Source organism: Notothenia rossii, assembly GCF_949606895.1.
Source record: "Notothenia rossii genome assembly, chromosome: 10".
Taxonomy (NCBI): domain Eukaryota; kingdom Metazoa; phylum Chordata; class Actinopteri; order Perciformes; family Nototheniidae; genus Notothenia; species Notothenia rossii.
Genome location: NC_136908.1, coordinates 10,979,205 through 11,002,320, shown reverse-complemented (window position 1 = coordinate 11,002,320; position 23,116 = coordinate 10,979,205). Strand labels below are relative to the sequence as shown.

Below are 23,116 nucleotides of genomic sequence, written 5' to 3'. Positions count from 1 at the left end.
TGTTGTTTTAAATCTATTTGGGCTTCAACACCTTACTCTCACAATGTGTTTATGGTGGAGTATACTGTCAGTGTCATGATGGATTTTTTATATATTTTTATTGCCTACACGCGATTCCATTTCAACTAAAGAAAAAAGATGACAAACCTAAATGTAACCGGTAAAATGCACCCTATGCAGAACATTACTCAGTTTTGTATCATTATTTATAAGCAAAGACTGGTTAAACGCAATAAAATAGAGATCTAAACTAAATATATAAAGCATTTATACAAAACATCTCTCTTGCTCAAATCTAAATACCAGAAATCTACAAAATATGAGTTACTTTTTTGTATTATTACTTGATTTAATGTCGAATCCCGAAGAGCGACCTAAAATGATAATAATTGATGTTACCACTGTTCACCAGCAGGGGTCGCAATGATCCAGATCTCTGACTCTCATGAGTTTAGTCCTTCAGCAAAGTGCAGCTGATGACTGAGGGCCTGAGAGCCTGCTGTGTCCAGAGGGTCCAGACCTGTTTCCTGTTTTTCATTATTTGGATCCAGTGGGGGATTTGAACTCAATAAATGTAGGCTACTTATATAATGTAATGGAATATAATAAGTGTTTTACTTGAGTTTTTCCATTTAATGCTGTGTATTTTATGCTTGATAAGATAAGATATACTTTATTGTTCCCATATTGGGATTCTTTTTGGGAAGTATTGCACATAATTAGAAATAAAAAAAAGAAGTGGAAAATTAACAATTATACAATACAAGCAGATCCAGTGGTGGAATTTAACTATACTTTACTAGAATAATTGTACTTGAGTTTTCAGTTTTATGCTATTTTACTTCAATTTACTCCAATTTGGAAGCCAATGTGTAGCTACTTTTACCCCACTACATTTCTCTCATAACAGTAGTTACTAGTTACTTTGCAGATGTATTTATTTATGCATGAATATAAATCAACTAAGACATGATTATGTTCATTATATCTACATCTACCTGGTAGTAAGGACTGTCATTAAAATGAGGCACATCTTACCAACTGCCACATTAAAGTGTAGTGAACACATTAACTCATCAAAATGATCAAACATTTCATAATGCTGAATTAGTACTTTTGGTAGCCTAAATAAATATGGTGCAAATATCTTAAAGCCTACTTTTACTTTTGTTTTAAATGTACTACATAACAAAGTATAGATATTACTTTTTTCGTAATGCTTCTTCCTCCACTAATTATATTCATAGCCCACAGCGTAATACACACCCTGGAAAGGTATGTATTTGAGTATGACTTATTTAACCAGTGATTCACTTTGTATCAGTCGCTTTGAAGATTTCAAATGGCATGTTGTTTAACATCCAAAAAAGATCCACCTTGGACAAGCTTCAACATCTAAATGATGATTAAAATGAACATTACAAGATAAAACAATACTATATGTAAAGGAAATACTCTGAATGTGTGCATAAATGAGTGTTCATATGATATTTCACTTTTCTAGTAAAGTGTGTATTCAAAAGTAAAGCATATTGATGCTAATTCCACCACTTGTTGTACAGTGTATGCATTTTACGTTTGTCTTCAACAATAAATGTTTTTTAAATGTGCAATCAATGTTTGTTTTTAATTTGAAGTCTGTACTCTGGTTCTGTTTTACTGATTCAACTCAAAGTTGTCAAACCACTCATAACAAGTTTGAGAAGGTCTTAGATAACGATATACATAAGCAGGTTTTTTTCCAGAGAGACAGAGACAGTGGATGTCATTTGTGTTTCATAAAATCAACCCTCTTGACATGGTCTTGATAAAGCCAAAAGATCTTGGAAAAAGATTGTGGCTCCTCTTAAACATAATGCTGTGTTACCTTTATCATCTGTTTTGTGCATGTGGTTTTTTCGTCTTGCATGACTTTCCATTTCCTCTCAGGATCAGTTTGTTCTCTGTTGCATTGACGTTGACTGTGTTGGATCATAAAGGAGCTATCTTATTCAGTTGGGGGGTGCAACTTTAAAAGTTTCAGCTTGTTGTTGTTTTTAGACTAAGGGGAAATGTGCATGAACATTATGGGCAATGACATTGATGATAGTTATTATAAATGGACAGCCATAGAAGTATTGAAAACTATATAGTTGTACTTCAGACTTTAACATTCAAGTGGTTGCTTCAAGGCCAGCCAATGATAAACTGAGCTAGCGTCATTACAATCACAACAACATTTCAACATCTCAAAGAATATGGATCTTAAATTGCTGAAAAACATATTTGTGCGGTAAAAGTGTCCAGCCACGTGTTCTATCTTAGAACCATGGTGATATTGTTTCCTTAAACTGAAATATTATTAAAGAAAATGTAGCTTAGCTTTTGCTTTGAAAGTACCCCTTTTTAGACTACTTTTGCACCAAGGATAATGAATGAGATAGATAGATAGATAGATAGATAGATAGATAGATAGATGGATAGATAGACAGATGGATAGATAGAGATAGATGGATATATAGATGGATAGATAGATAGATGGATAGATAGATGGATAGATAGATAGATAGATAGATAGTTTATTGATCCCAAATTGGGAAATTCTTGTGTTACAGGCATTACATTATTTAAAAGGTGGAATAAAGTAAACATAATTAAAAAAAAAATGATCTGCAAATGTCATAATCAGAATACCTTTATTCATCCCACAGAGGGTACATTTGCATTGTTACAGCTAAAGTGAAGATAGGGACACAAAGTAGAACGCTAATAGAAGAGCATTCACATAATACGTGAAATTACAAATTAAACATTACAAAGTTATTTCAATTTAGAAGTAACATTCGTAATAAATGTTTACAATTTACATATTGCTGTACAATATAAACATATCTAGTAGAAAATACATATTATTATAAATAATACACAATGTAAAATGTTCTGAATACATTCAAATGTTGTATAAAAGACCCCAACACTACAGCTACAGAGAAAGAACATAAATATGATAGTATACATTACAGATGTCGTAAGGTATGAAGTAAATTGTTTAAGGCAGTTGTTAAGGTGTTTTGTAGACAATGGGATTCCGCTACTGGCCTGCCCCTTTGTGAGGAGGGGGTTAGTTACATAGGCTGCAGCAGTTTAACAAGTTCAAAGTGTAATTCAGCCCTTAACCAGTAGTCCTAACATGGGCATGGGACAAAAATCAGGTCAGTAGAACAAACGTACCGGAACTGCATGTTCCTGAGAAATAACTTTAGATCATTGATCTGTTGGATAAACACAACACATAACGACATATTATATGTTTTCCTGAAGTGAAATGAGTTTGGTTCCCTTTATTACTCCAGTAAACACAAATGTGTTGTTGTAAATGGGGGTGAGGGCTTGTGGTAGATAACAACAGTCTCTCGCTCTCATTGGTCAGGTTTCTAACGGACATTCTTATCGTCCAATCACAATCTGTTGTGGTGAGCGCTTGTGACCAATCTGTATGAGCTATGCAAATCTTGAACCGAAGTTTCCCCAGTAGCAGCACACCACGGTGACAGCATTTAGCTTCTCAGATGTTTCATTTTCTGTTTGAATTATAAACTCCAGGGAGCTATTGGAAGCTAGTTGTCGCGGTTGAATAACAGAAAAGCAACGTTTTTGCTATGTCTGTGCCACGAGGATCCCAATAACCGGTTATTAAAGCTGATAGCTAACTGCTAACAGCTAGCAAAGCTATCTAACCATTTCGCCGGTACAGGCGGACCTCTTTGTCTGACAGGGAAGGCGTGCTCTTTTGTTACATTTCTCCCTTTGTCCATTCGGGAAAGAGGAACTGTTGGGTCAGTATTTCGCTATTATCTGCAGATCTAAAGTGTTTAGAAAATGCAAATCGCGAAAAAATACTTATCAGAAGGCCTGATTCAGTTAACGATCTTACTCAGTTTGATTGGAGTTCGTGTGGATATCGACAGCTACTTAGGCGGCTATTATACGCCTCTGATAGAGATTAACTTGGGTCCTAGCTCAGCCTACACTCAAACACCCTTTCATAATTTGAGAGACAATCTTGACGGATACAGTGTGCACCCAAAATGTCCTGAGTTGGACTATTTCTTTGCAAGTCGCCGGCTGCTAGACGAGGTGAGGACCCTTGGCTCACCACGGTTCCCCACACAGTTGAACGCATGGCTGGTGCACCAAGTGTCTGCCACTGACAAGGCTGACTGTGGGCCTTCAACCAGCAACAACACTGACACCAGCTCAGGGGTACGCAACCCCGGGGATGAGGCCCGGGATGAGAGTGAACACCTGCCTGAGAGAGGCCAAGAGGTGTGCCAAGCATCCCCAGACCTCGGACCAAGGCCTTGTAGCCCTGGAGCCTGCGGGTTTCTAAAAAAGGCAAGTGTTTGTGTGTGTGTAACATAAAGGCAAACAGACTCTGCAATAAATACAAAGACGATAGGCTGCCCAGCTAAAGTACTGAAGTCGCCACAAGCGTTAAAACTTCCTCAATGGTTAACATAACAGTTAATGCTAACTAGCAGCACTAACCCATGTTATTAAATGATGGGTGTCTCTTTCTGAAAAGTTACGTATTACTATGCAACAATTCCTGGTCCACAAGGAAACAAGAATAAAAACAATGTTATGGCCACACTTTCTTTGTGCATTCACTTTCTCTTTGTATGGCTCTACCAGTACTGGGTAACAGGTTGCAGATCAGTGATTAAGTTCTTGCCTAGTTAGATAAGGGGACATTTATCATGGTAATTTAGTATCTCAGTTAAAACAATACCTAACTGGTGTTGTTAAAAACGTAACTCATCATTATTACCAGTTAATAAGACAGCCATACAGTTGACCAGCATAACAAGTATTCAGCTTACTGACTGCTGCACCTGTTACCCTTCACTCAGGAAATCAAGCATTTCAGATAACATTAGCCTTACCTTCACAAGACCCATTTAAGTGTATTATAGTATTGGTGGACCACACAGCTTTAAAACGGTTTGTTTAGAGGTACACTCACTTGTTGTTATTTACAACTTTTGATAATAATTGCCAGTGATAACAAATTAAAACATGTGTTGATTTGTATTTGATGCTGTTAACTACCATCTGTAATCAGTGACTGCCATTATGTATCTAAGACTGTAATCAAACACAGACCTTTTATATTGGGCTGAGCCAGTAATCCATTGAAACAGCTGCCTGGTGAATGTTATGTCCTTGGGGTAGTTGATGTCGCCAATTGTGTAACTTTATCCCCTTTCTTCAGTCTCAACCGCCAGCTGTGGGCCTTGAGAGGTGGAGAAGTGAGGCTTAGACCCACACCCTGTTTGCTTACACAAAAGCGGTGGTCCATACTTGAGCACTACCCCCTCTCCAGGGATTGTTGTTCACATGGATAATGTAATGTTGGCTTACCTTTGAATCCTTACCTAAAATAATTAATAGCTTATCTGCTAAGCTAACATTTTGTGGTTTTTAGAAACACATAGCCTCAAAGAAGAACACTATACCTATCTACATTCACTCGGCCATTTGAAGCTGGTAACAACTCCAGTAGACGTTGACAAGCTCAGACAAAGCTCAGGAAAATCTGGGATGGTTTAAAATACAGTCTTACATAATTTTGCCTCAAGCATTAACGTCAAAAACAACAATCAGTCTTTCACTTTTTGGAATTGTGGAGAAGTCACCCCCTGTTATCACTTGGGCATTACAAATATTGTGTCAGTCAGCTGATGGCATGCATTTAATACTGTACATCGTGTACCAGGCTTTTCTTACAACATCTAAAAGGGTTGGGTTATTTCTGAGAGTAATTATCCTGTATGTTCAAACATTATAAGCCCCTCTTTATTCCACAAATACAGCCGCTAACACATTTTACCTTAGGCGCGAACAATTGTCTACCCTGTCGAACCAGATCTGTGAAATATTAGCTAATTATCTCCAATATCTGGATTGGGGTCACCAAACCAGAAATGTAGCCCACTCGTCTTCAAGATCTTTGGATGTCAGCTGTCATGACCCCTAATTTATTTTTCTTTGTTTACACCTGCCTTTCCTTACTAGGAGGAGGATGTTAAAGTTAAAGAGGAGGAAGACCCCGCCCCTCTCACTCAGCTGGCTCACAGTTCCACACTGGAGCAAGAGGTATGACTTGTCACCATAGACTGTATATATAAAACTTGTCACACATGCCTTCATTCGTCTCTGAAAACTGTTGAAAATGTTGCACATTGGTGTTTTAAAATGTTTGAGTTAACTGAAATGTAGCAATACTGGTTTTCCTTTTTAAAAGTACACACTGAGGGATTTGTTAGTCTGATTCAAACTCTTATGTCACGCTTGCATAAGATCTAGAGTCACGTGCGAGTGTTGAAAATTACATTGTACCTATTTTTAACCAGACAATTCTTGCTCTCACATGACTTCATCTCTCAAATTGCGCAGTTCTGATGACTGCGGCTTTTGGATCAATGTGTATGATTAGGCATGTTGAAGCACAATCCTTACTCTCTGTCTCACAGGGCAGTAATCTAGCTAGCTTTTCCAAAATATTTAAGAGTATAATTGTACATTTTCAACTGTTTTTTTCACTTGTATTTTATGTTTTAGTCAAGCAGATACGTGTGTTGTGATTTTTAAGCACAAGCGCTATAATTCCCATTAGAGACTAATGCTGTCATTGTTGTTTTCCATGTTTTTTATTTGTTCCTATTTCAGAGTCTGCTTGAAGGCATCACTGCTCTGTCTGATCCAGCACGCCAGCATCCTCCTACCATTGATATAGAACAGCACTGGAGCAATTTACTCTCTCTTACTGACCTTGATGTAAGTTTGTTTTCTTATGTTTATTAGTCGCCAAGAAATGTATTGTAATGTAATTTATAGGGAATTGATCATGATATATAGCATTTCTTTTAGGATTATCAGAATCCATAAAACATTTTTGCCAATAAACGTGCTGAAAAGTGTGTTACTTCGGGTGGCACCGGCCAGTGTCTCTTGTCTGTAGTCATCACTCTTTAGCCCCACCCCTAGCTTCCACCGGGTCCGTCTGCGCCGCGTTACGGCAGCGCCGCGGTTTTGGTCCGACCTCCTCTAGCGTCATAACCCACCGGGCGTGTTTCAGAAGCATTTCAGAAGCGGAGTGTCTTGCCTGCCGGCTCGCAGTTTTTGTTGATTTGGGCATATTTCCTGGACAGGCTACTTTGTACAGACAAAGTTAATAATAATAATAATAATAATATTCCAGTTATAAACGACATGAATCAAAGATGTGTTGCTGTATTTTAGTGGTAAAAATGCAGTCATCATCATAATTATTCTATATATATAATTTAGATTTACACACTGCCTGTAAACCGGAGAAGAACGGCATTTCTCTTCCTACTTGAAAGACTACGGAGGGATAGGGTCTGCAAAATTAGCTTGTATGTGTACACATACAAGCTAATTTTGCAGACCCTATCCCTCCGTAGTCTTTCAAGTAGGAAGAGAAATCGCGTTCTTCTCCGGTTCTTCTCATGAATAACTCGGCGCGTTACGGCTCAGAAGCGTCCCAGAAGCGTCTCGGCACAGGGCATCTCTACAATTAGGGTGAATCCTATTTTTGACGCGACGTAGCCGTAAGGTAATGTCGGGCAGGCAGGAAGTGGAACGTTCAGACCATATATATATATAATATATAATATATATATATTAAGAAGCCCACTTTTCAAACATTCAGTCAATTCAAGTTGAAAACATTTTCTATCAAATCTGAGTTGATAAGTAAAAATCCCACTTATCTTCACAACACGCTTGAAATAAACCCTTTCTATTTCCTCTTCTGATAAGCAATCTGAGGCTCCTGTTTTAAGGAATGAGCTGCTAACAAAAATAATTAGAACTCTATGGAGAGCTGTGATGTAGGCCGTTGTTTTTCTTAAAGCACTCAAGTATTAAGCATAATGTACCTACATTTCATTCATTTTGCTAACGTATGAGGCAATATACCTCACCTCTAGTGAGTGGCCCCGCCCTTTGTATATTCTTCTGTATGTGGCCCTCGGTGAAAAAAGTTTGGACACCCCCGGTTTACAGTCTCCTTGAATACTAATCATTGCATTATATTTGGCCCTAAAACATAATGATTGATCCCTAGTTTTTGACAAGAATATTGGTTTTCAAACAGTGATTCAGTTGCATAATGTACAATATGACCCATCATTATGTTGCAATGGAGAATCTTAGCATCCTGTGATCTACTAGTTCTTTGAATATTTCAGCTAAATGATATGCCCCATGTGTAGGACTTGGACTCGCTTGTCACGGAGCGTCTATCAGACCTCGACTCAGACATCTCCAGTGCCATCAGCCAAGATGTCAGCTTGCATGACGCTATGGTCACCAGTGCTGGAGTGTTTGGCGTGGCGTCTGAAAGAGCTGAGTCCAGGCCAGTCACCCAGCAACAGAGAACCCTCTTCCGACTGGAATCCACGGGCTCCACACAATCAGACGCATCACCAGGGATGGCAATGGGCCTGGCTGCGCTCCCCTTTGCTTCAGTATGTAATTTAACTGGCAATGGGAATAGTGCACTGAGTGGCTGTCTGGACGAGGCCGTGTTTGACCAGATCAATCAGCTAGGGCTGGAAGGCCTGGACACCCAGCTGATGGGCTCTCTGGAGGGCATAGACCCCCAGGTCCTCGAGGACTTGGACTCCGACTCAGGTCTCTCTTTGGAGAGCAGCTCTGGAGGCCCTGTCTCCCCAGGTTTGTTCACATTTCTACAAATACTTAGTAGATGAAATGCTTTTGTTGCCTACACATAAGAAATTGTTACTAATCCGTATTTACCTCCTCACTCGTCCAGGCTCCTCCGAGATGTCATCGTCTTCCAGTTCATACTGTGAGGATGAGTGTGGAGCCACAGGCTACAGCAGTGAAGTGGATTCAGTCGCTTCAAAAGGCATCATCGACTACGACACAACATGGTCACCTGTAGATCTGAGTGAGAGTGTTTGGCATGACCACAGCTACTCATCCCCAGCTTTCTTCAACCAGCCACCAGTAACATTTCCTCACAAAGGGATCAAAGAGGAGCCCCTCAGCGATGTTGAGGATGACGAGCCACGGTTCCACGACAGAGAGATGAGTCGCGATGAGATGCGCGCCCGTTCTATGTGCATCCCGTTCTCCGTCCTGCAGATTGTTAACATGCCAGTGGAGGAGTTCCTGGAGGTCCTCGACAGTCACGGCTTCACCACTGATCAGGTGACCCTACTGAGGGATATCCGCAGACGAGGAAAAAACAAGTTGGCAGCGCAAAACTGCAGGAAGCGCAAACTAGATGCCATCACAGGGCTACAGGAGGAGGTGGAGATGTTGCATGCTCAGAGAAACAAGCTACTGAGGGAGAAACAGCTCACAGCCAAGACAATGGGTGCTGTGGGCCAGCAGATAAAGCAGCTGACCAGGGACCTCGTGGCCCGGCTGAGGGACGACTCAGGACGGCCCCTGAACCCAGAAAGATTCACCCTGCAGTGCGGGGCTAATGGGAGGGTTGTAGTTCAGCCTGTAAGACGGCCGGCTGTCTCCACAACAACAGGCAACAAAACAGACAAGAGGAAGAAGGAGAAAAAGCAATGATGCAATATTGCCACTGAGACTTGAACTTTTAGGTTTTTGGATATTTCTGAACTTACTTTGCCTGACTATGGTTTTGGGATCTCCTCTTTTCAAAAAGTGTGTGTGGATTCACCACTGTTGGGAGCCTAAATTGGCAAAAGCTGCAAACAGGAAAGAATACTCAGAACATCAATTAATAAAAAAAATCTCTGTAAATAAAATTTCTCTTGGGGAAAAATGTAGCTTACACACTGGACATTTTTGCTTATTCAACATGGACACGGCACACGGGGCGGTTTAAGGGATAAGCTGAACTGCTGCCAGTGCCACCAGTCTCTTTGTGCCTGTTAACATTAAAGTCACTGAGTCCTAGCGTTTTTACAAACAGACACAGACATCTGAAGTCAACATGGCCAGCAGTGTGACACTTGCTGGATAGAGATCTCAGAGGAGGATTTGTTTGTTTGTTTGTTTCCATGTAATCTTGCCTCTCAATGTATAGCTATTCAGTATAAAAAAAGAGGTTGAAGATTGTATTTATTAAAGTTTCTGAGGTTTCTGAAATGCTTATATGCATAATGAGACTGTCGATGGCAGTATCTTTTTTTTCTTAACGGTAAGGTTATCTCAAAGTGGTAAAAATATTGGGACATTACCTATCTAAAGTTTACAGATTTGTTTCAGATATTTGAGGGCATGTTATGTTCAGTAGAAATTTATACTGAAATGTTGTTTTCCTTATGTCTTGATGACATACAATATACCAATGATTAAACTAACATGGCCTTAATTTGCATTGGATAAGTGTTTTGGTTATTGTGTGTGCACACAATCCACAAATGCACATAATCATAACAAAAATGTTTTTAAGTGGCTACCATCCTATTTTTTTATATTAATGTTGAATAATTTGTTTCAAGCACATATTTTGCATAACAATTTCATTTAAATTACTTAAGCGTTTTGGAAAGATTATATTCTACCTCACGCCTTAGTTGGTTTTAGATTTTGGATTAAAAAAAATATCCCTTTTTTAAGGGAGCCTAAATGAACTCATTACACATTTTTAATTTGAGTGGGCCTAAATGGACCCTAACCATCCCATATCTGGGAAAAAATAAAATTACAATCAGCAACTATTTAATGATTGAATGTTGTTTGGATGTTGCTTTTTTATTTGAGATTATCTGAGAGTTGAAAGTATTTAGTGAAGTTGCCATCTTATTCATGGAAAACATCTTTATACAGTCAGCTGAGTGAGTGAGCGTTGACCGGAGAAAAAAAGTGATAGTGCAACTCATGAAGAATTTTGTTTCTGGTCCCTCACAAATGTTTATTTAATTTTCTGGTTTGACCAAGAGTTTACTTTTGTTTGTATACATTTTAAACTGTTTTTCTTTGTTGATGAGGGCAAAATGTGTTTGATTGCATGGTGATTGTTGACTGTTTATAGTATGATTTTGCTTAGGGAATTTGAAATGCTCTTGCTGACCTTGTTTTTTCTGATTAAAAAGAAAAAAAACAGCTTGTCTCATTCTTGTGTCACTGTTTTAGTAGCATAATCCCCTCTAATACACAGCACTGCTGAGCTCATTATGCTTTTTGATTATTATTCAGCTTTCCCTTTATGTTGTAGTAAAATAACAAGATAAGTTTGTGCACAGATGGAAGGCTGACAGGCAGGTAGGCCATCCAGTTATTTTAGCCGGGCCGGCTAGAATGATTGGTCGTGCTTTTTACAGTACTACGGCTTCCACAGATGAATTTTTTTTAATGGATTTCTTTTCAAAGCACTTAAGATATTCATTGCTATGGGGATGTTAAGAGCATTCCATGGAATATAACAAAAAGTGTATCTCGAGCCGGTTTCTCAAACTTACCTACCCCACATTAAGTAGTTATACACAAGGTAGTTAGTTATACACCGACCTTGCCTTTTAAACACTTCCTTGTTTTGCCATAACCTGCGGAGGGCTAATGGCACCCACCCACCCACCCACGAGGAGCAGACAAAGGTATGTGAATAACGAACCGCGTTTTCCTTATAGGCTCCCGTAGAAAACCTACGATTAGCTTTTGGCGCCTGCTAGTACTGCTTCTGCACAATACATAAAGCGAAGGTTGTGACCGCGTGGTGGAGGCATCTTTCGAGCAGTTCTTGGTTTTAAGGGTGCGTATGCTGAAGTATTTTATTTTTCATACGCTGCATCACTCAATCATGCAACACGTGGCGTAATTGATTTTAAACCATTGACACAGGCAAGCTAACGATAGCTTTTCTTTCGCAAGTCGGACGGTGAAGCAGGCAACGCAGCTTGCACAAAAAGTGAGATATAACGTTACGTTACCCCAACATTATTAGCTAGCTTTGCTGTACTGTTTAAACGTGATTACGTTGTTACTTTATGCCAATGTATATCACAGTAATTTGCAATGTTTTGACTTGTTTAGCTAAAAGTACAAGTGTCTATTTCTGGATTTTGTATTTTTCTCGGGCCTTGAGCATTTGTATCTTAGCGTAACCTTAACTTTAATTTACCAATGAAAATGCTGATATAACATCACTCTCTAAGGTTATTTCTTTATATCATGTATCGTTATAAGTATTGCATTGCAGATGCCACAGTAAAGCCAATTACACATTCTCCACGACCAAGGCCTGCAATATTATTAGCTACAATTAGCAAGTATGCTAACCTACATAGTGTTATGTTGTGATTGTGCTAGATTTGAATTGTTGTTGAAGTGTTGTTGCAACGTTAACACTAGCTCATTACAAAGAGTTAGTTTATGGCCTTTTCATCTTATTTGGAGAATGTTGGTTCATCTCATGTGAATCATAGCAGTAGCTTGTGAATTGAAACAATCTTAGCAGTTATTACACGCATTCTTTTTTATAGTGAATAACATGGCGAAGAAGCAGAATACTAAGGGGAAAAAGGATGCCCAGGACCCGCAGGAAGAGCCTGAGGAATTCGTGGTGGAGAAAGTACTCGACCAACGCCTTGTAAACGGGAAAGTTGAGTTCTTTCTGAAGTGGAAAGGATTTACAGAGTGAGTTGCCTGGGACCCTGCTGAGCTGGAAGTACTTCCCTTGTATGGGGTCGTGCTATGCTTTTGTCTTTAGTCATCTTGGTGCATGAATAATCTGTTTTTCTGTATTGAAAGTTAGTTAACGATGTTAGCATCTGTGTATAAATCCCTGGAGTTGGAAAGCAAATGGTGACCCTCTCCCCGCTCATTCAGGGCCGACAATACCTGGGAGCCAGAGGAGAACCTCGATTGTCCAGAGCTGATTTCAGCTTTCCTGGAAGCACAGAAGAATGTGAAAGAGAAGCCTGCTCCTGTCAAGAGGAAGTTATCAACAGAAGAGCCAGAGTCAGAAGCCAAAAAGAAAGATGTGGTGAGTTCACAGACAGTTTCATGTGCCTAAAATAATAATAATACATTTTATTTATATAGCGCATTTCCTGTTGCTCAAAGCGCTTATCTACCTTATCTACGACACCAATTGTTTTTAGGATTATTTTTCAGAATCTGATCAATCTTATAAAGATATGACATGTAAACATTATCTTTGTGTTTAGAGCAATCCAAAATTAATAATGTAATTGTTATCAATGCTTATAGCCTGAGAAACCACGTGGATTTGCCAGAAACCTTGACCCAGAACGGATCATTGGCGCAACAGACAGTAGCGGGGAGTTGATGTTCTTAATGAAATGGTGAGTATAGAGGGAGAAGTCCTCTTTATCTTTATCCTCAGGGCGGAGGGAGCTTATTCAGTAGGGACTCACTCTTCTTGGGAACCGGGGGGATTCACTTTGAGTTTCCAGTTGTAATATATATATATATATATATATATATATATCACCCAGGAAACAGTGCTGGCATATTGTGATTTATTCAAGTGAACCTAGGAAATGCCCATTTTCTGAATGTTGAACATTATCCATGATCTGATTTGGCCATTTATACTTTAAGGCCTCAAAGTGCAAACATTCGGAGCAGATTTAGATCACGAGGAGAACAAAGGGCAAGGGGGGGCCCCAAACACCTTAATACACACCAAAACATTCATTCAGATCCATTTCAACCCTACGTTTCCATGATGTTCACACTGTAATCCTTTTATGCACATTATACAATTATTACTACCATCAATAAACCCATTATTTTGTGTGATAATACTACTGATTACAAAAAATACATTCAGCCCACTAGTGCTGCTGTAGCAGAATAAGGCTCCAGGTAGATAACAATGAGCTTAAGGGTAAAAAGATTTGTTGTAAACAAGAAACGGCATTTACTGTAATATTTTTCTTTCCTTTATCCTTAGGAAAGACTCCGATGAAGCCGATCTGGTCCCGGCCCGTGAGGCCAACACTCGCTGCCCTCAGGTGGTCATTTCCTTTTACGAGGAGAGGCTGACATGGCACTCCTGTCCAGAGGATGAGGCTCAGTAGTGCTGTCGTCTGATCCCTTTGCACCACTCGCTCCCTTTTCCTCAGGACTGAATGTTCTCCTCTGGCTTGCCTTTTAGTTTTAGCTATGTTAGTTTTTTCCGAAGATATTTCGGCCCTCGCATTGTATGGCTGTTGAGGAGAAATATGTTGTTGTAAATAATAGTCAACTGTTTGAAAGAGCTCAGGGTTTGGTGGCATAAGGACAAAAGTCTTCCGGTATATCATATGATGATTTAATGCGATGGCCGTTTGGAAACTATATTCTTTGATTGAACCCACCACTGCCCATATTCATACTTGATGACAGTTTGTAAATTCTAAATTGTTACTTTGGTCTGTTAAGGTTTCAGGTCGGTCAAGGTACCACCTGCTCTATAACCATCGAAAAAATATCGTAGAATCTGGTTCTTTCACAATAGTCTTAACGTTTTTGTTCTACAGTGCATTTTGTATACTGTCTCTAAATATTATTTTGAAGTTCAAATAAAGTTTTATGTGAACAAAATGTCACCGCTTATTTTTACATGTTTTCAAAAATAAATATGTTGTCATGAGTTGGCCAAACACCATACATAAGTTTACCTATAAATGTTCATTTGAACTTTTGCAACTTTTTTCCAAATGCTTTGATAAAGTAGATTTTTTTGGAAACCTGGAAATGTAGACGCATAAGAAAAACATTTACTTGTATTGTTTGAAACTAAGATTTGATTTATTTTCATTGTGTATCCACATTAAAATCCTTGCCTTGATGCCACTTAATGCAATGAAACTACAGCAATGAAAACATTTTTACAGTTTTTTTTATTCAGCTGACACAAACGTGTGTGATTTACAGGTCACATGTTTATCACTGTGGAGACAACTCAAGGGTCCAAGACAAAGTATGCATGGAAATTTACCCTGTTTACTTACTGAAACATGTTAGATGCTTTTATCCAAAGCGACTTACATACTCAATACTGTGGACAGTCCCCACAGGAGCAATTTGGGGTGAAGTGTCTTGCCCAGGGATACAACGACATGCTGACTGCAGTGGGGTTTGAACCGGTGCTCCCCTGATCCGAACAACAACGCTTACCCACTGCGCCACACGCCTCCTGTATGTACTGTACAAGTAGTCAATTCTCAATGGACATGTCCTCATTTAACCGCTTCACTGAGTCTGCATCTGCATACGTATGCTCCTACAGTATTCAGCACAGATTTGAGGCCACAGCACTTCAGCATTTTGATTTGAGAGGTTGCATACTTAATACAGTTCACTCTTTTCTTTTCACTTGTAAGATTTTAAAAGCATATTTTGTGACATATCTTTCCATTGTGGCATTGCTACTTCTTACTTACTTCTTACATTTTTAAAACAAATACCTGTACTTTCTACTTCTTACATTTTCAAAACAGGTTAGTCACTTTAGTTTTAATCTGTTTGGTGGCGTTATCATTATTATTTAGAGTCATTGCATACCTATTGATTTGAACACGATCCGTGTATCCCTATAATAATAATATTGGGAGGGATGAAACCCTCTTTAATGGTCACACATGCAGAGCACACAGCACACACAGTACCAGGAGTCTAGTACTAGGAGCAGTGGGCAGCTATTGTACAGTGCCCGGGGAGCAATGGGAGTTGTCCGGTGCCTTGCTCAACGGTACCACGGCAGGGCAGGAGGTGAACTGGGATCTCTCCATGTAGCAGTCCACACTCCATTTTTAGGTCTGGTCGGGGACTTGAACCGGCGACCCTACGGCTTACAGTCCAATCCCCTACTGACTGAGCCACTGCCGGACATCATTTCCTGGTCTTCTCTAAACAAGAGGGACCAATGAAAACTTTGTTATTTTGACGTTGTTCAGCATCGAAACATTCATTAGCTAACAATGACATTATTGTTCTATTAATATAAAGTGAGGTCAGTAAATTACTCTTTAAAACAGATTATGGGTACTTTTTACTTAAGTACATTGCTAAGCCCATACTTCTTTACTTTTACTTGAATAAAGAAGTGTAGTCAGTACTTCTACTTTTACCAGAGTATTTCCAAACACGATAATCTGTACTTCTACTTGAGTAAAGGATGTGTGTACTTTAGCCATATCTGCATTTCATTATGCACACTTTTCAGCTCTAACATTTAGGAAACATCTGATTGGTATCTCTCGGGCCAGACGGCATTATGGCATAGGAGTTGGACTTTGGATCTTTGGGCACAAATGTACAAATATTTCCCTAAAAAAACCACTCATTTTTGGGTTTTCTGTGGAAAAGTCACTAATGACAATAATAATAATAATAATAATAATAATAATAATAATAATTCATTCTATTTAGAGGTGCCTTTCAAATCACCCATGACACCTTACAATTAATAACATATTCTAGGGAAAGGTTTAAGACAGTACAGAAAGTGACGTGCATCCTTCAAACATTTTGTCTGAAAGCTTTTCTTCCTGCAACTATGAATCCCCACATGAAGGTGGTCAGAGAAATGATGGCAGGTTTGTGTAAACACGTTAAAACAAATGGGACATCTTTTACTGGAATATTTTTGATTAAATCACATCTCCAATCAGTGAAGCACAGACATCACTTATGCTAATGTGAAATCATCAGATACTAATTTACAAGATACACCTATTCATGATAGCTCAACAATAAAACCCATGATCAAGCACGTTCTGAAAATATTGCTAGGATTTGTTTCACGTTGCTGTATAAATATCAGGTTAAAGCTGAAGAGTAAAAGGTATACATGTAATGTTAAAGTTGTGTAAAATCTGTGTATCATGATGAGTGAATGGAAGGACTTTGTGTTCCCCTCAATGCTATCTACGGCTTTTGGGGCACAGCAAATGACAGTTGTCCATAGTCCAGATCAAGTAAACAGTTAAATTCTTCAGCAGTTTTTTAAATGCATCTGATTATCTCTAAGAATAATAAAAAAAAAAAAAGAACTTTCAATGAGAGAGACCTTTTATTCTGCTGACCTGAAGATAAAGAGCCCTTTATATGCAAATGAGCAGACCATAATGAGGTGAAGGCTATTTATGTGAGTCCTGGCACACTAGTGTTTGCCTACACTCCAGGTTGGATAAGATTTTAGGATTTACTCCTGGACTTCGGTAAGACATTTTGATGTATTCCTTAAATCGTAATTTTAGTGCACAAATGTTAACAGTATTATTTCAATTGAGATAGCAATGCAGGAAATGACCAATAATAAGAGTAGAGAGCAGAGTAACTTTGCCAATGTCTGAATCAGTAAAGGAGTAACAGTGACTGGTAGAAAAACAATTGACCAATGTAGATGTTACATCTTGAATCCCGGGTAAATTAACCCCTTAATGTCTTGGTGTTAAATAAGCTAAAGGTCTCTGTTTTATTTCAGTTATCTCTTTTTCTCTACGGGGAGTGTTTACTTTGTTGCCTGGCGTCAAAAATACATTACCTCCTCAGCCACAGTTTACACCCTGCTGAATGTAAACTTTCTTTCTTACTGTTGTGGATGACCTGAACTACACTTTCTTGTCTTGAATATAATTGTTGTGGGTGTCACTCAATGGAGAGTTGGACAGCGAAATGGGTTAAAGGGAACCAGGTATTGTGTATGTAAGGAAAATGTATTTTTGGGATTCAACAAAAAATGAGGGCAATAGTCAGAATTCATAAAGTTTGCAAATAGCTACTTGATTCTCACATTTTTCTATTCAGTGAACATTTACGTTAGTCTGTAAAATGTTACCTATGCTAAAATACTTCTGTTTAGTCATCATAGGCTGCAACTGAATGCTTTGACTCTTTGATTAATATTAAATTAATTAACATTAAAACAGCAACAAAAAAAAACAATTATATTAGGTAATTAGGAACACATTGATTTACAGTAAGTCATGAAGAATGTGAATATTAAATAAAAAAGAAAGTACCTGTGATATATGATTTTTTTTAAAGTATGCATTTGGTGTCTGCAGTTGGTGGGATGGACACATACATAAATATTATTATTTTATAATGAGAGAGACTGAGTGACAGAGGAGACCTTTTCCTTTGTTTTAGTTGTCTCTGCACTCATTAAAACTTGATTGAAGGAATTCACTGATCTCAAATTTTATTTCAGATATATATATTTTTTTATTAGGTCCAGTAATGGCACCTTAATTGTAATTTGAAAAAAAAGAAAAATTGAGAAGTAAAATATCTTTATTTATGTCTACAGTGTTGATGGCGTATGTTATCAATACATCCCAGATTTGATTGCTTTTAAATGTGGTCATTAGTTTTCACTACTTGCCATAGGCTTCTCCCACCAGGTGAAACCATTTAAACGGATTTTTCCACGTTATTAGAGACAGGTGCGCAGTGCGCACGTAGCCAGCACATTTTACTCATTCTCCCTGTGTGGCTTAGTAAACTTATCGCAATTCATTTTTCATCGCATTTTATTTATTGTATATTTTATAACAATAGGGCGAACAAGACAAGAAGTGAACAACAAGGAGGAAAAGGTCGCACTGAGTAGTTACGCTTGTGTGAGCAGAAGTTCAGTCCAGGCAGTGCTAAACCTCAAGCTAGCCTACTGAGCTGCTCCTTTTGGTACATAAACACCGGATTACTGCTCGGGAAGTGAAGAGGGAAAGGTAGGATACAAAACATATTGGAATTAAAGTTACGTAAAAGTGTTGCGTTGTTGTACGCGTTTATTGTAGTTTGTTCATAATAATGGTTTTATCACAAACTATAGTAGAAATGTAATTGACTTAAAATAATGTCAGTGCCTCCTAAACTCTATTGGGTAATTATATTCTTCCCTTTTTCTTGAAATAATGTACTTAAAATGCCTTGGGGATTGCTCGTTGGCGTTTTAGGTTATACCTTTTATTGTTAAAAAGTAGGCCTAATTAAAATAACCCCAATTTATATTAAAGATGTAAGACTACATGGAACTAGAGCGTTTTTTCAGTCCTGCTATTCATCATAATTCAGTGCTCTACTTTAGTGCACTGTAGCAAAGTAATCTGTTATTATATAAGCATAGTGGCTGAGGGAAATAAGTGGCTCCTTTTTAAGATTTTACTTGGAGCAAGCACCCTTTTGTCCCTGTGTTTTTTCCTGAGGCTATTGTGTGGCCTTCATTGATTTTCTTAAGCAGAACTGAATGTTTGTGTTAATGTGTTGGGGCCCCCCTTGCCCTTTGTTCTCCTCGTAATCTAAATCTCCTCCAAATGTTTGCACTTTGAGGCCTTAAAGTATAAATTGCCAAATCAGATCATTGATAACAAAAGGCTTTGGTTGAAGATCCTATTATTCAATTATTATGAACTTTAAACGGTTGTGAAAATGTTCAATCTCATGGCTCACCACAGGAAATCATTTGTTTGTGCTGAAACATTCTTTCATTGAAACCAACTTTTTTCTCGATCTTTTTTTTCAAGGTTTTTCTGTACCTGCCAAGGAAAGTATGATGGAAAATTCGTCAAACTCTGTAAGTGCTTTAGCATACTCCTTCACACTTTCCCTTGCTGAATCTGTGCAGTCACCACTTTTTTTTTTACATTTTGATAACTTTGCTGAAGCACATTGTGTGTTTTATTTTAAATGCATGCAGCTTTACAATGTAACTGAACCCTTTTTGAATTGTGTAGGACATAATCAGCATTTGTGTTCAAGATCCAAGGCTCTTAAAAGATTACCTCTGGCACACACACGTCGACTATGAGATCTGTTTACATGTAAGTTCATTTTGGAGAATTTCTTATTGGTGAATTCGACAGTGATAAAAGTATTTTTGTTTTTCTGTTATTTTGCAGACCAATAGCATGTGCTTTCGAAAAAAGTCTTCATGTGTAAGACGGCGTTACAGTGAGTTTGTTTGGCTGCGACATTGTCTGGAACAGAACGCTCTGATCATGTATGTTCAAACCTCAGCTTCAAAACAATTATTGACTTTAATTTGGCATGCAATAGGTTTCTCTAAGCAATTTCTTTTTTTGGTTGGTTATTCTGTTCAGCGAGTTGCCCAAATTGCCGTCATGGAACCCCTTCTTCAGTTCGACTAACCCAGGACAGGTCGCACAGAGGATGAAGGGCTTTGAGGACTTTTTAGAAAGGTGAGTTGCTGCTAAAATAATGGCAGCAATCAAATTATAAGACTGCCATATAGAGCTATGCTTTTATGCCCCCCCCCCCCCCCCCCCCCCCCCCCTTTAAAAGGCTGTTAAGAATTAATCTGCTGAAAGCAATAGCCCTGTTGAAGGTGACCTTACCTCACTATATTTTAACTATTTAAAAAGAAAAAAAAGTTGTTGGCATTGTGGCATAATTTTTTTGTGTGTATATGCTAATAAAGGGGAGGCGTGTGGCGCAGTGGATAGTGTTGGCATTCTCATCAGGGGGTCACAGGTTCAAACCCCACTGCATTCAGCATGTTGTTGTGTCCCTGGGCAAGACACTTCACCCCAAATTGCTCCTGTGGCGATTGTCTACAGTATTGAGTGTGTAAGTCGCTTTGGATCAAAGCGTATAACAAGTAACATGTTATAATTATCCTTCTTTTAGTATTTTTGAAAACCCTTTGTTGCTGTCGGACAGCAGGCTCCATCTGTTCCTCCAGTCAGACCTCAGCATCACGAGGATAGAGAGATGTGCGAGCGGTAAGACAAGGTACACGGTGGCAGAAGCAATACAGCGATGCAACAGCAGCTTCATCAGCAGTTCGGAGGATAAGGCGGCCTCCTGTGACTCTGACTGTGAAAGGTAACGCTTGGACAGAAAAGTTTACATCTTTTTTTTTGAAGAACAATTTTCAATGTCTGATGCTAAACTGACCCCTCCATCACTTTTCCTCCCACAGCAGCTCTTCTTCAACAGGTTGTCAGAGTGTGGACACTCCAGAGCGAGGGGCCCCCGTCCCCTTCTCAGAATCATGACAGACACTCCCAGCTGTTCAGCTGTCTTTCAGTGTGTGTCCCCCACGCGTCAACAGCAGCATTGCTTGATCTGCTGGTCATCCTCCATGGAGCTCTTTCTTTTCTTAACCTTCAAACTACTTAACTATTCAACTTGGACATTTGTTTTATTATTATGCTTTATTTTTTCTCAAAGCATTGAGCATCAAATTAATTTAATTGAGTGTGTATTTAAAAAAATAAATCATGTTTTTAAAAATGTATGGTAAACCTGCACACTATAATGGTGATTTCTTAAACATTTATATACATGTATATTTTTATCTGCACTGAAGCTCTACCTATGTTGGCAATGAATGAGATTTGAATTGTGACTAGAATTTTTAGAAAAATATTTGAATACTTTTTATGATGTATTAATGGCTGAATAAATTGTCTTTTTGATGAAAAAAGGTCTTCCTTCTTGAATAGTAATTGAACATCTTATTGAATTTGTCCAATCACGTGTTTTCCTGAATACAGTGCTGTATTGTTAGAGCCCAGTAGAGGGAGACATCATAGGACCTCAAAGCCTCTGAGTTAATATTACATTACATTACATTTTTACTTGTTAGACGCTTTTATCCAAAGCGACGTACATACTCAATACTGTGGGCAATCCCCACAGGAGCAATTTGGGGTGAAGTATCTTGCCCACATGCTGACTGCAGTGGGATTTGAGCCTATGACCCCCTGATCCCATCACCAAGGCTCTAACCACTGTGCTACACGCCTAATACAGCAGGGGGTTACAAGTCTGCAATGGTAACTTGTTTTACACTGTAGTTTGTGCTGAAAATTGGAGTAAGGTTATTTTCTCTTTAAGGGATAGTTGATGCAATTGAGTTTATATTAAACATTAAACTGCTCAGGGTTAAAGATGTCGGTTATACACCCAATATTGTCAGACAATTAACGCACACTTATGGTATGTTGCAAAACTGTCAATGTCCCTTTGAGACAGTGAAAATGTGACTACTAAACCCTAAAAAAGGTTTTAGTGAGATGTTTCTTATATATATATATATATATATTCAAGTCTGAATTTAATGTAAATGCCTTAACCAGAACCTAAACTGAACATTGCAAACTTCGTTAAGGCAAGATTTTCTGCAACATTATTTTCTTTGGTATATCCATTACACTGAGAACTGCATGTATAACAAACCGTTCTATTTTACAACCTGCAATCTTTATCTGGAAGGTCTATATCTACCAGTTGGATTTTAAATGTCTTCAGTGTTGTGATATTGGAAGAGGCTGAGTGCTGGTCACATTTCATCCCTCTGTCATTCCTGTCCCAGGTGAGGTGGTCTAATTAAAGTAAGACAGCAAATTAATTCAACTATTACAGACTACTCTTGGGAATCACCTGCAAGAAAGAAGACAGCTTCATACTGTGTGTGTGTTACAGGGTTGAGATGGGGGGCAGTGCAAGGGTGCGGGACAGCCCTGTAAATTGAAAGCTGATGAAAGAAGCGAAGGCTCATTAAAGGAGACAGCAGCTGTCCACACCCCCCCCCCCCTACCAACTGCTGGACTGACACGGGCCAGTCCAACAATAAACCTGGCCTGTCTCTGTCCCCCTGTCTCTGTCCTCTTCTCTCCTTCCCCTGGATGGTGCTGTCTCCCTTTGCGCACTAGCCATAATGAAGCTGTCAGTGACTTCACACCGCAGCCACTGAGCTGTATTCATACGGCAAACACAGACCCAGACACGTGAAAACACAATGACAGCTGTGAGCACAAACACGTATACACTGTTGGGAAAGCTGTGGATGAATGAACATTTTCTCTTTTCCTCATCCCCTGTCAGTTCCTCGGTCCCAGTGGTTTGTGGTTGGAGCTCTCCATCTCTGTTTCCTGTTAAGGTTGACCTTATCAACGTACCCCATGACAGCCATAGAGCACGACACACACCCAACCGCGTACACTGCTTGGTTCAGAGCCAGTCAATTTTCAGACAAAATTAAATGCAACCTCAAGTTGGTGGCATCTTGTGTTTTTGTGTGTGTGTACATGCACCCATCTGCCTTTTCGTCGCGGATAACATCCAGCATTTGGATATTGAGTATTCACCGTACATGTCTATTTCATCTTTG

General features: G+C 38.9%; 3 protein-coding genes across 7 annotated transcripts; all 3 read left to right on the top strand.

Moving 5' to 3' along the window:
- Positions 1–3,496: 3,496 nt before the first annotated feature.
- Positions 3,497–11,124, top strand: nfe2l3 (nfe2 like bZIP transcription factor 3). The gene is made up of 5 exons (XM_079656188.1): positions 3,497–4,374; positions 6,058–6,138; positions 6,712–6,819; positions 8,283–8,745; positions 8,846–11,124. Exons 1-5 carry the CDS (start codon positions 3,859–3,861, stop codon positions 9,619–9,621), a joined length of 1,944 nt encoding a protein of 647 aa, XP_079512314.1. The 5' UTR covers positions 3,497–3,858; the 3' UTR covers positions 9,622–11,124.
- Positions 11,125–11,640: 516 nt separating this feature from the next.
- Positions 11,641–14,571, top strand: cbx3a (chromobox homolog 3a (HP1 gamma homolog, Drosophila)). Of its 4 annotated transcripts, none has more exons than XM_079656190.1 (6): positions 11,644–11,770; positions 11,860–11,926; positions 12,501–12,654; positions 12,847–13,003; positions 13,231–13,325; positions 13,940–14,571. In XM_079656190.1, coding segments are annotated over exons 2-6 (534 nt in total). In that variant the 5' UTR covers positions 11,644–11,770; positions 11,860–11,925; the 3' UTR covers positions 14,067–14,571. The 4 variants fall into 4 exon arrangements, with proteins under 4 accessions (XP_079512318.1, XP_079512316.1, XP_079512317.1 ...); XM_079656191.1 differs by having other exon boundaries at positions 11,660–11,770; positions 11,890–11,926; XM_079656192.1 differs by lacking the exon at positions 11,860–11,926 and having other exon boundaries at positions 11,641–11,770.
- A 3,839-nt stretch (positions 14,572–18,410) lies between these two features.
- Positions 18,411–21,427, top strand: snx10a (sorting nexin 10a). Of its 2 annotated transcripts, XM_079655462.1 has the most exons (7): positions 18,413–18,707; positions 19,503–19,552; positions 19,713–19,799; positions 19,878–19,978; positions 20,079–20,177; positions 20,626–20,823; positions 20,921–21,427. In XM_079655462.1, exons 2-7 carry the CDS (start codon positions 19,529–19,531, stop codon positions 20,994–20,996), a joined length of 585 nt encoding a protein of 194 aa, XP_079511588.1. In that variant the 5' UTR covers positions 18,413–18,707; positions 19,503–19,528; the 3' UTR covers positions 20,997–21,427. The 2 variants fall into 2 exon arrangements, with proteins under 2 accessions (XP_079511589.1, XP_079511588.1); XM_079655463.1 differs by lacking the exon at positions 19,713–19,799 and having other exon boundaries at positions 18,411–18,707.
- The last annotated feature ends 1,689 nt before the right edge of the window (positions 21,428–23,116 follow it).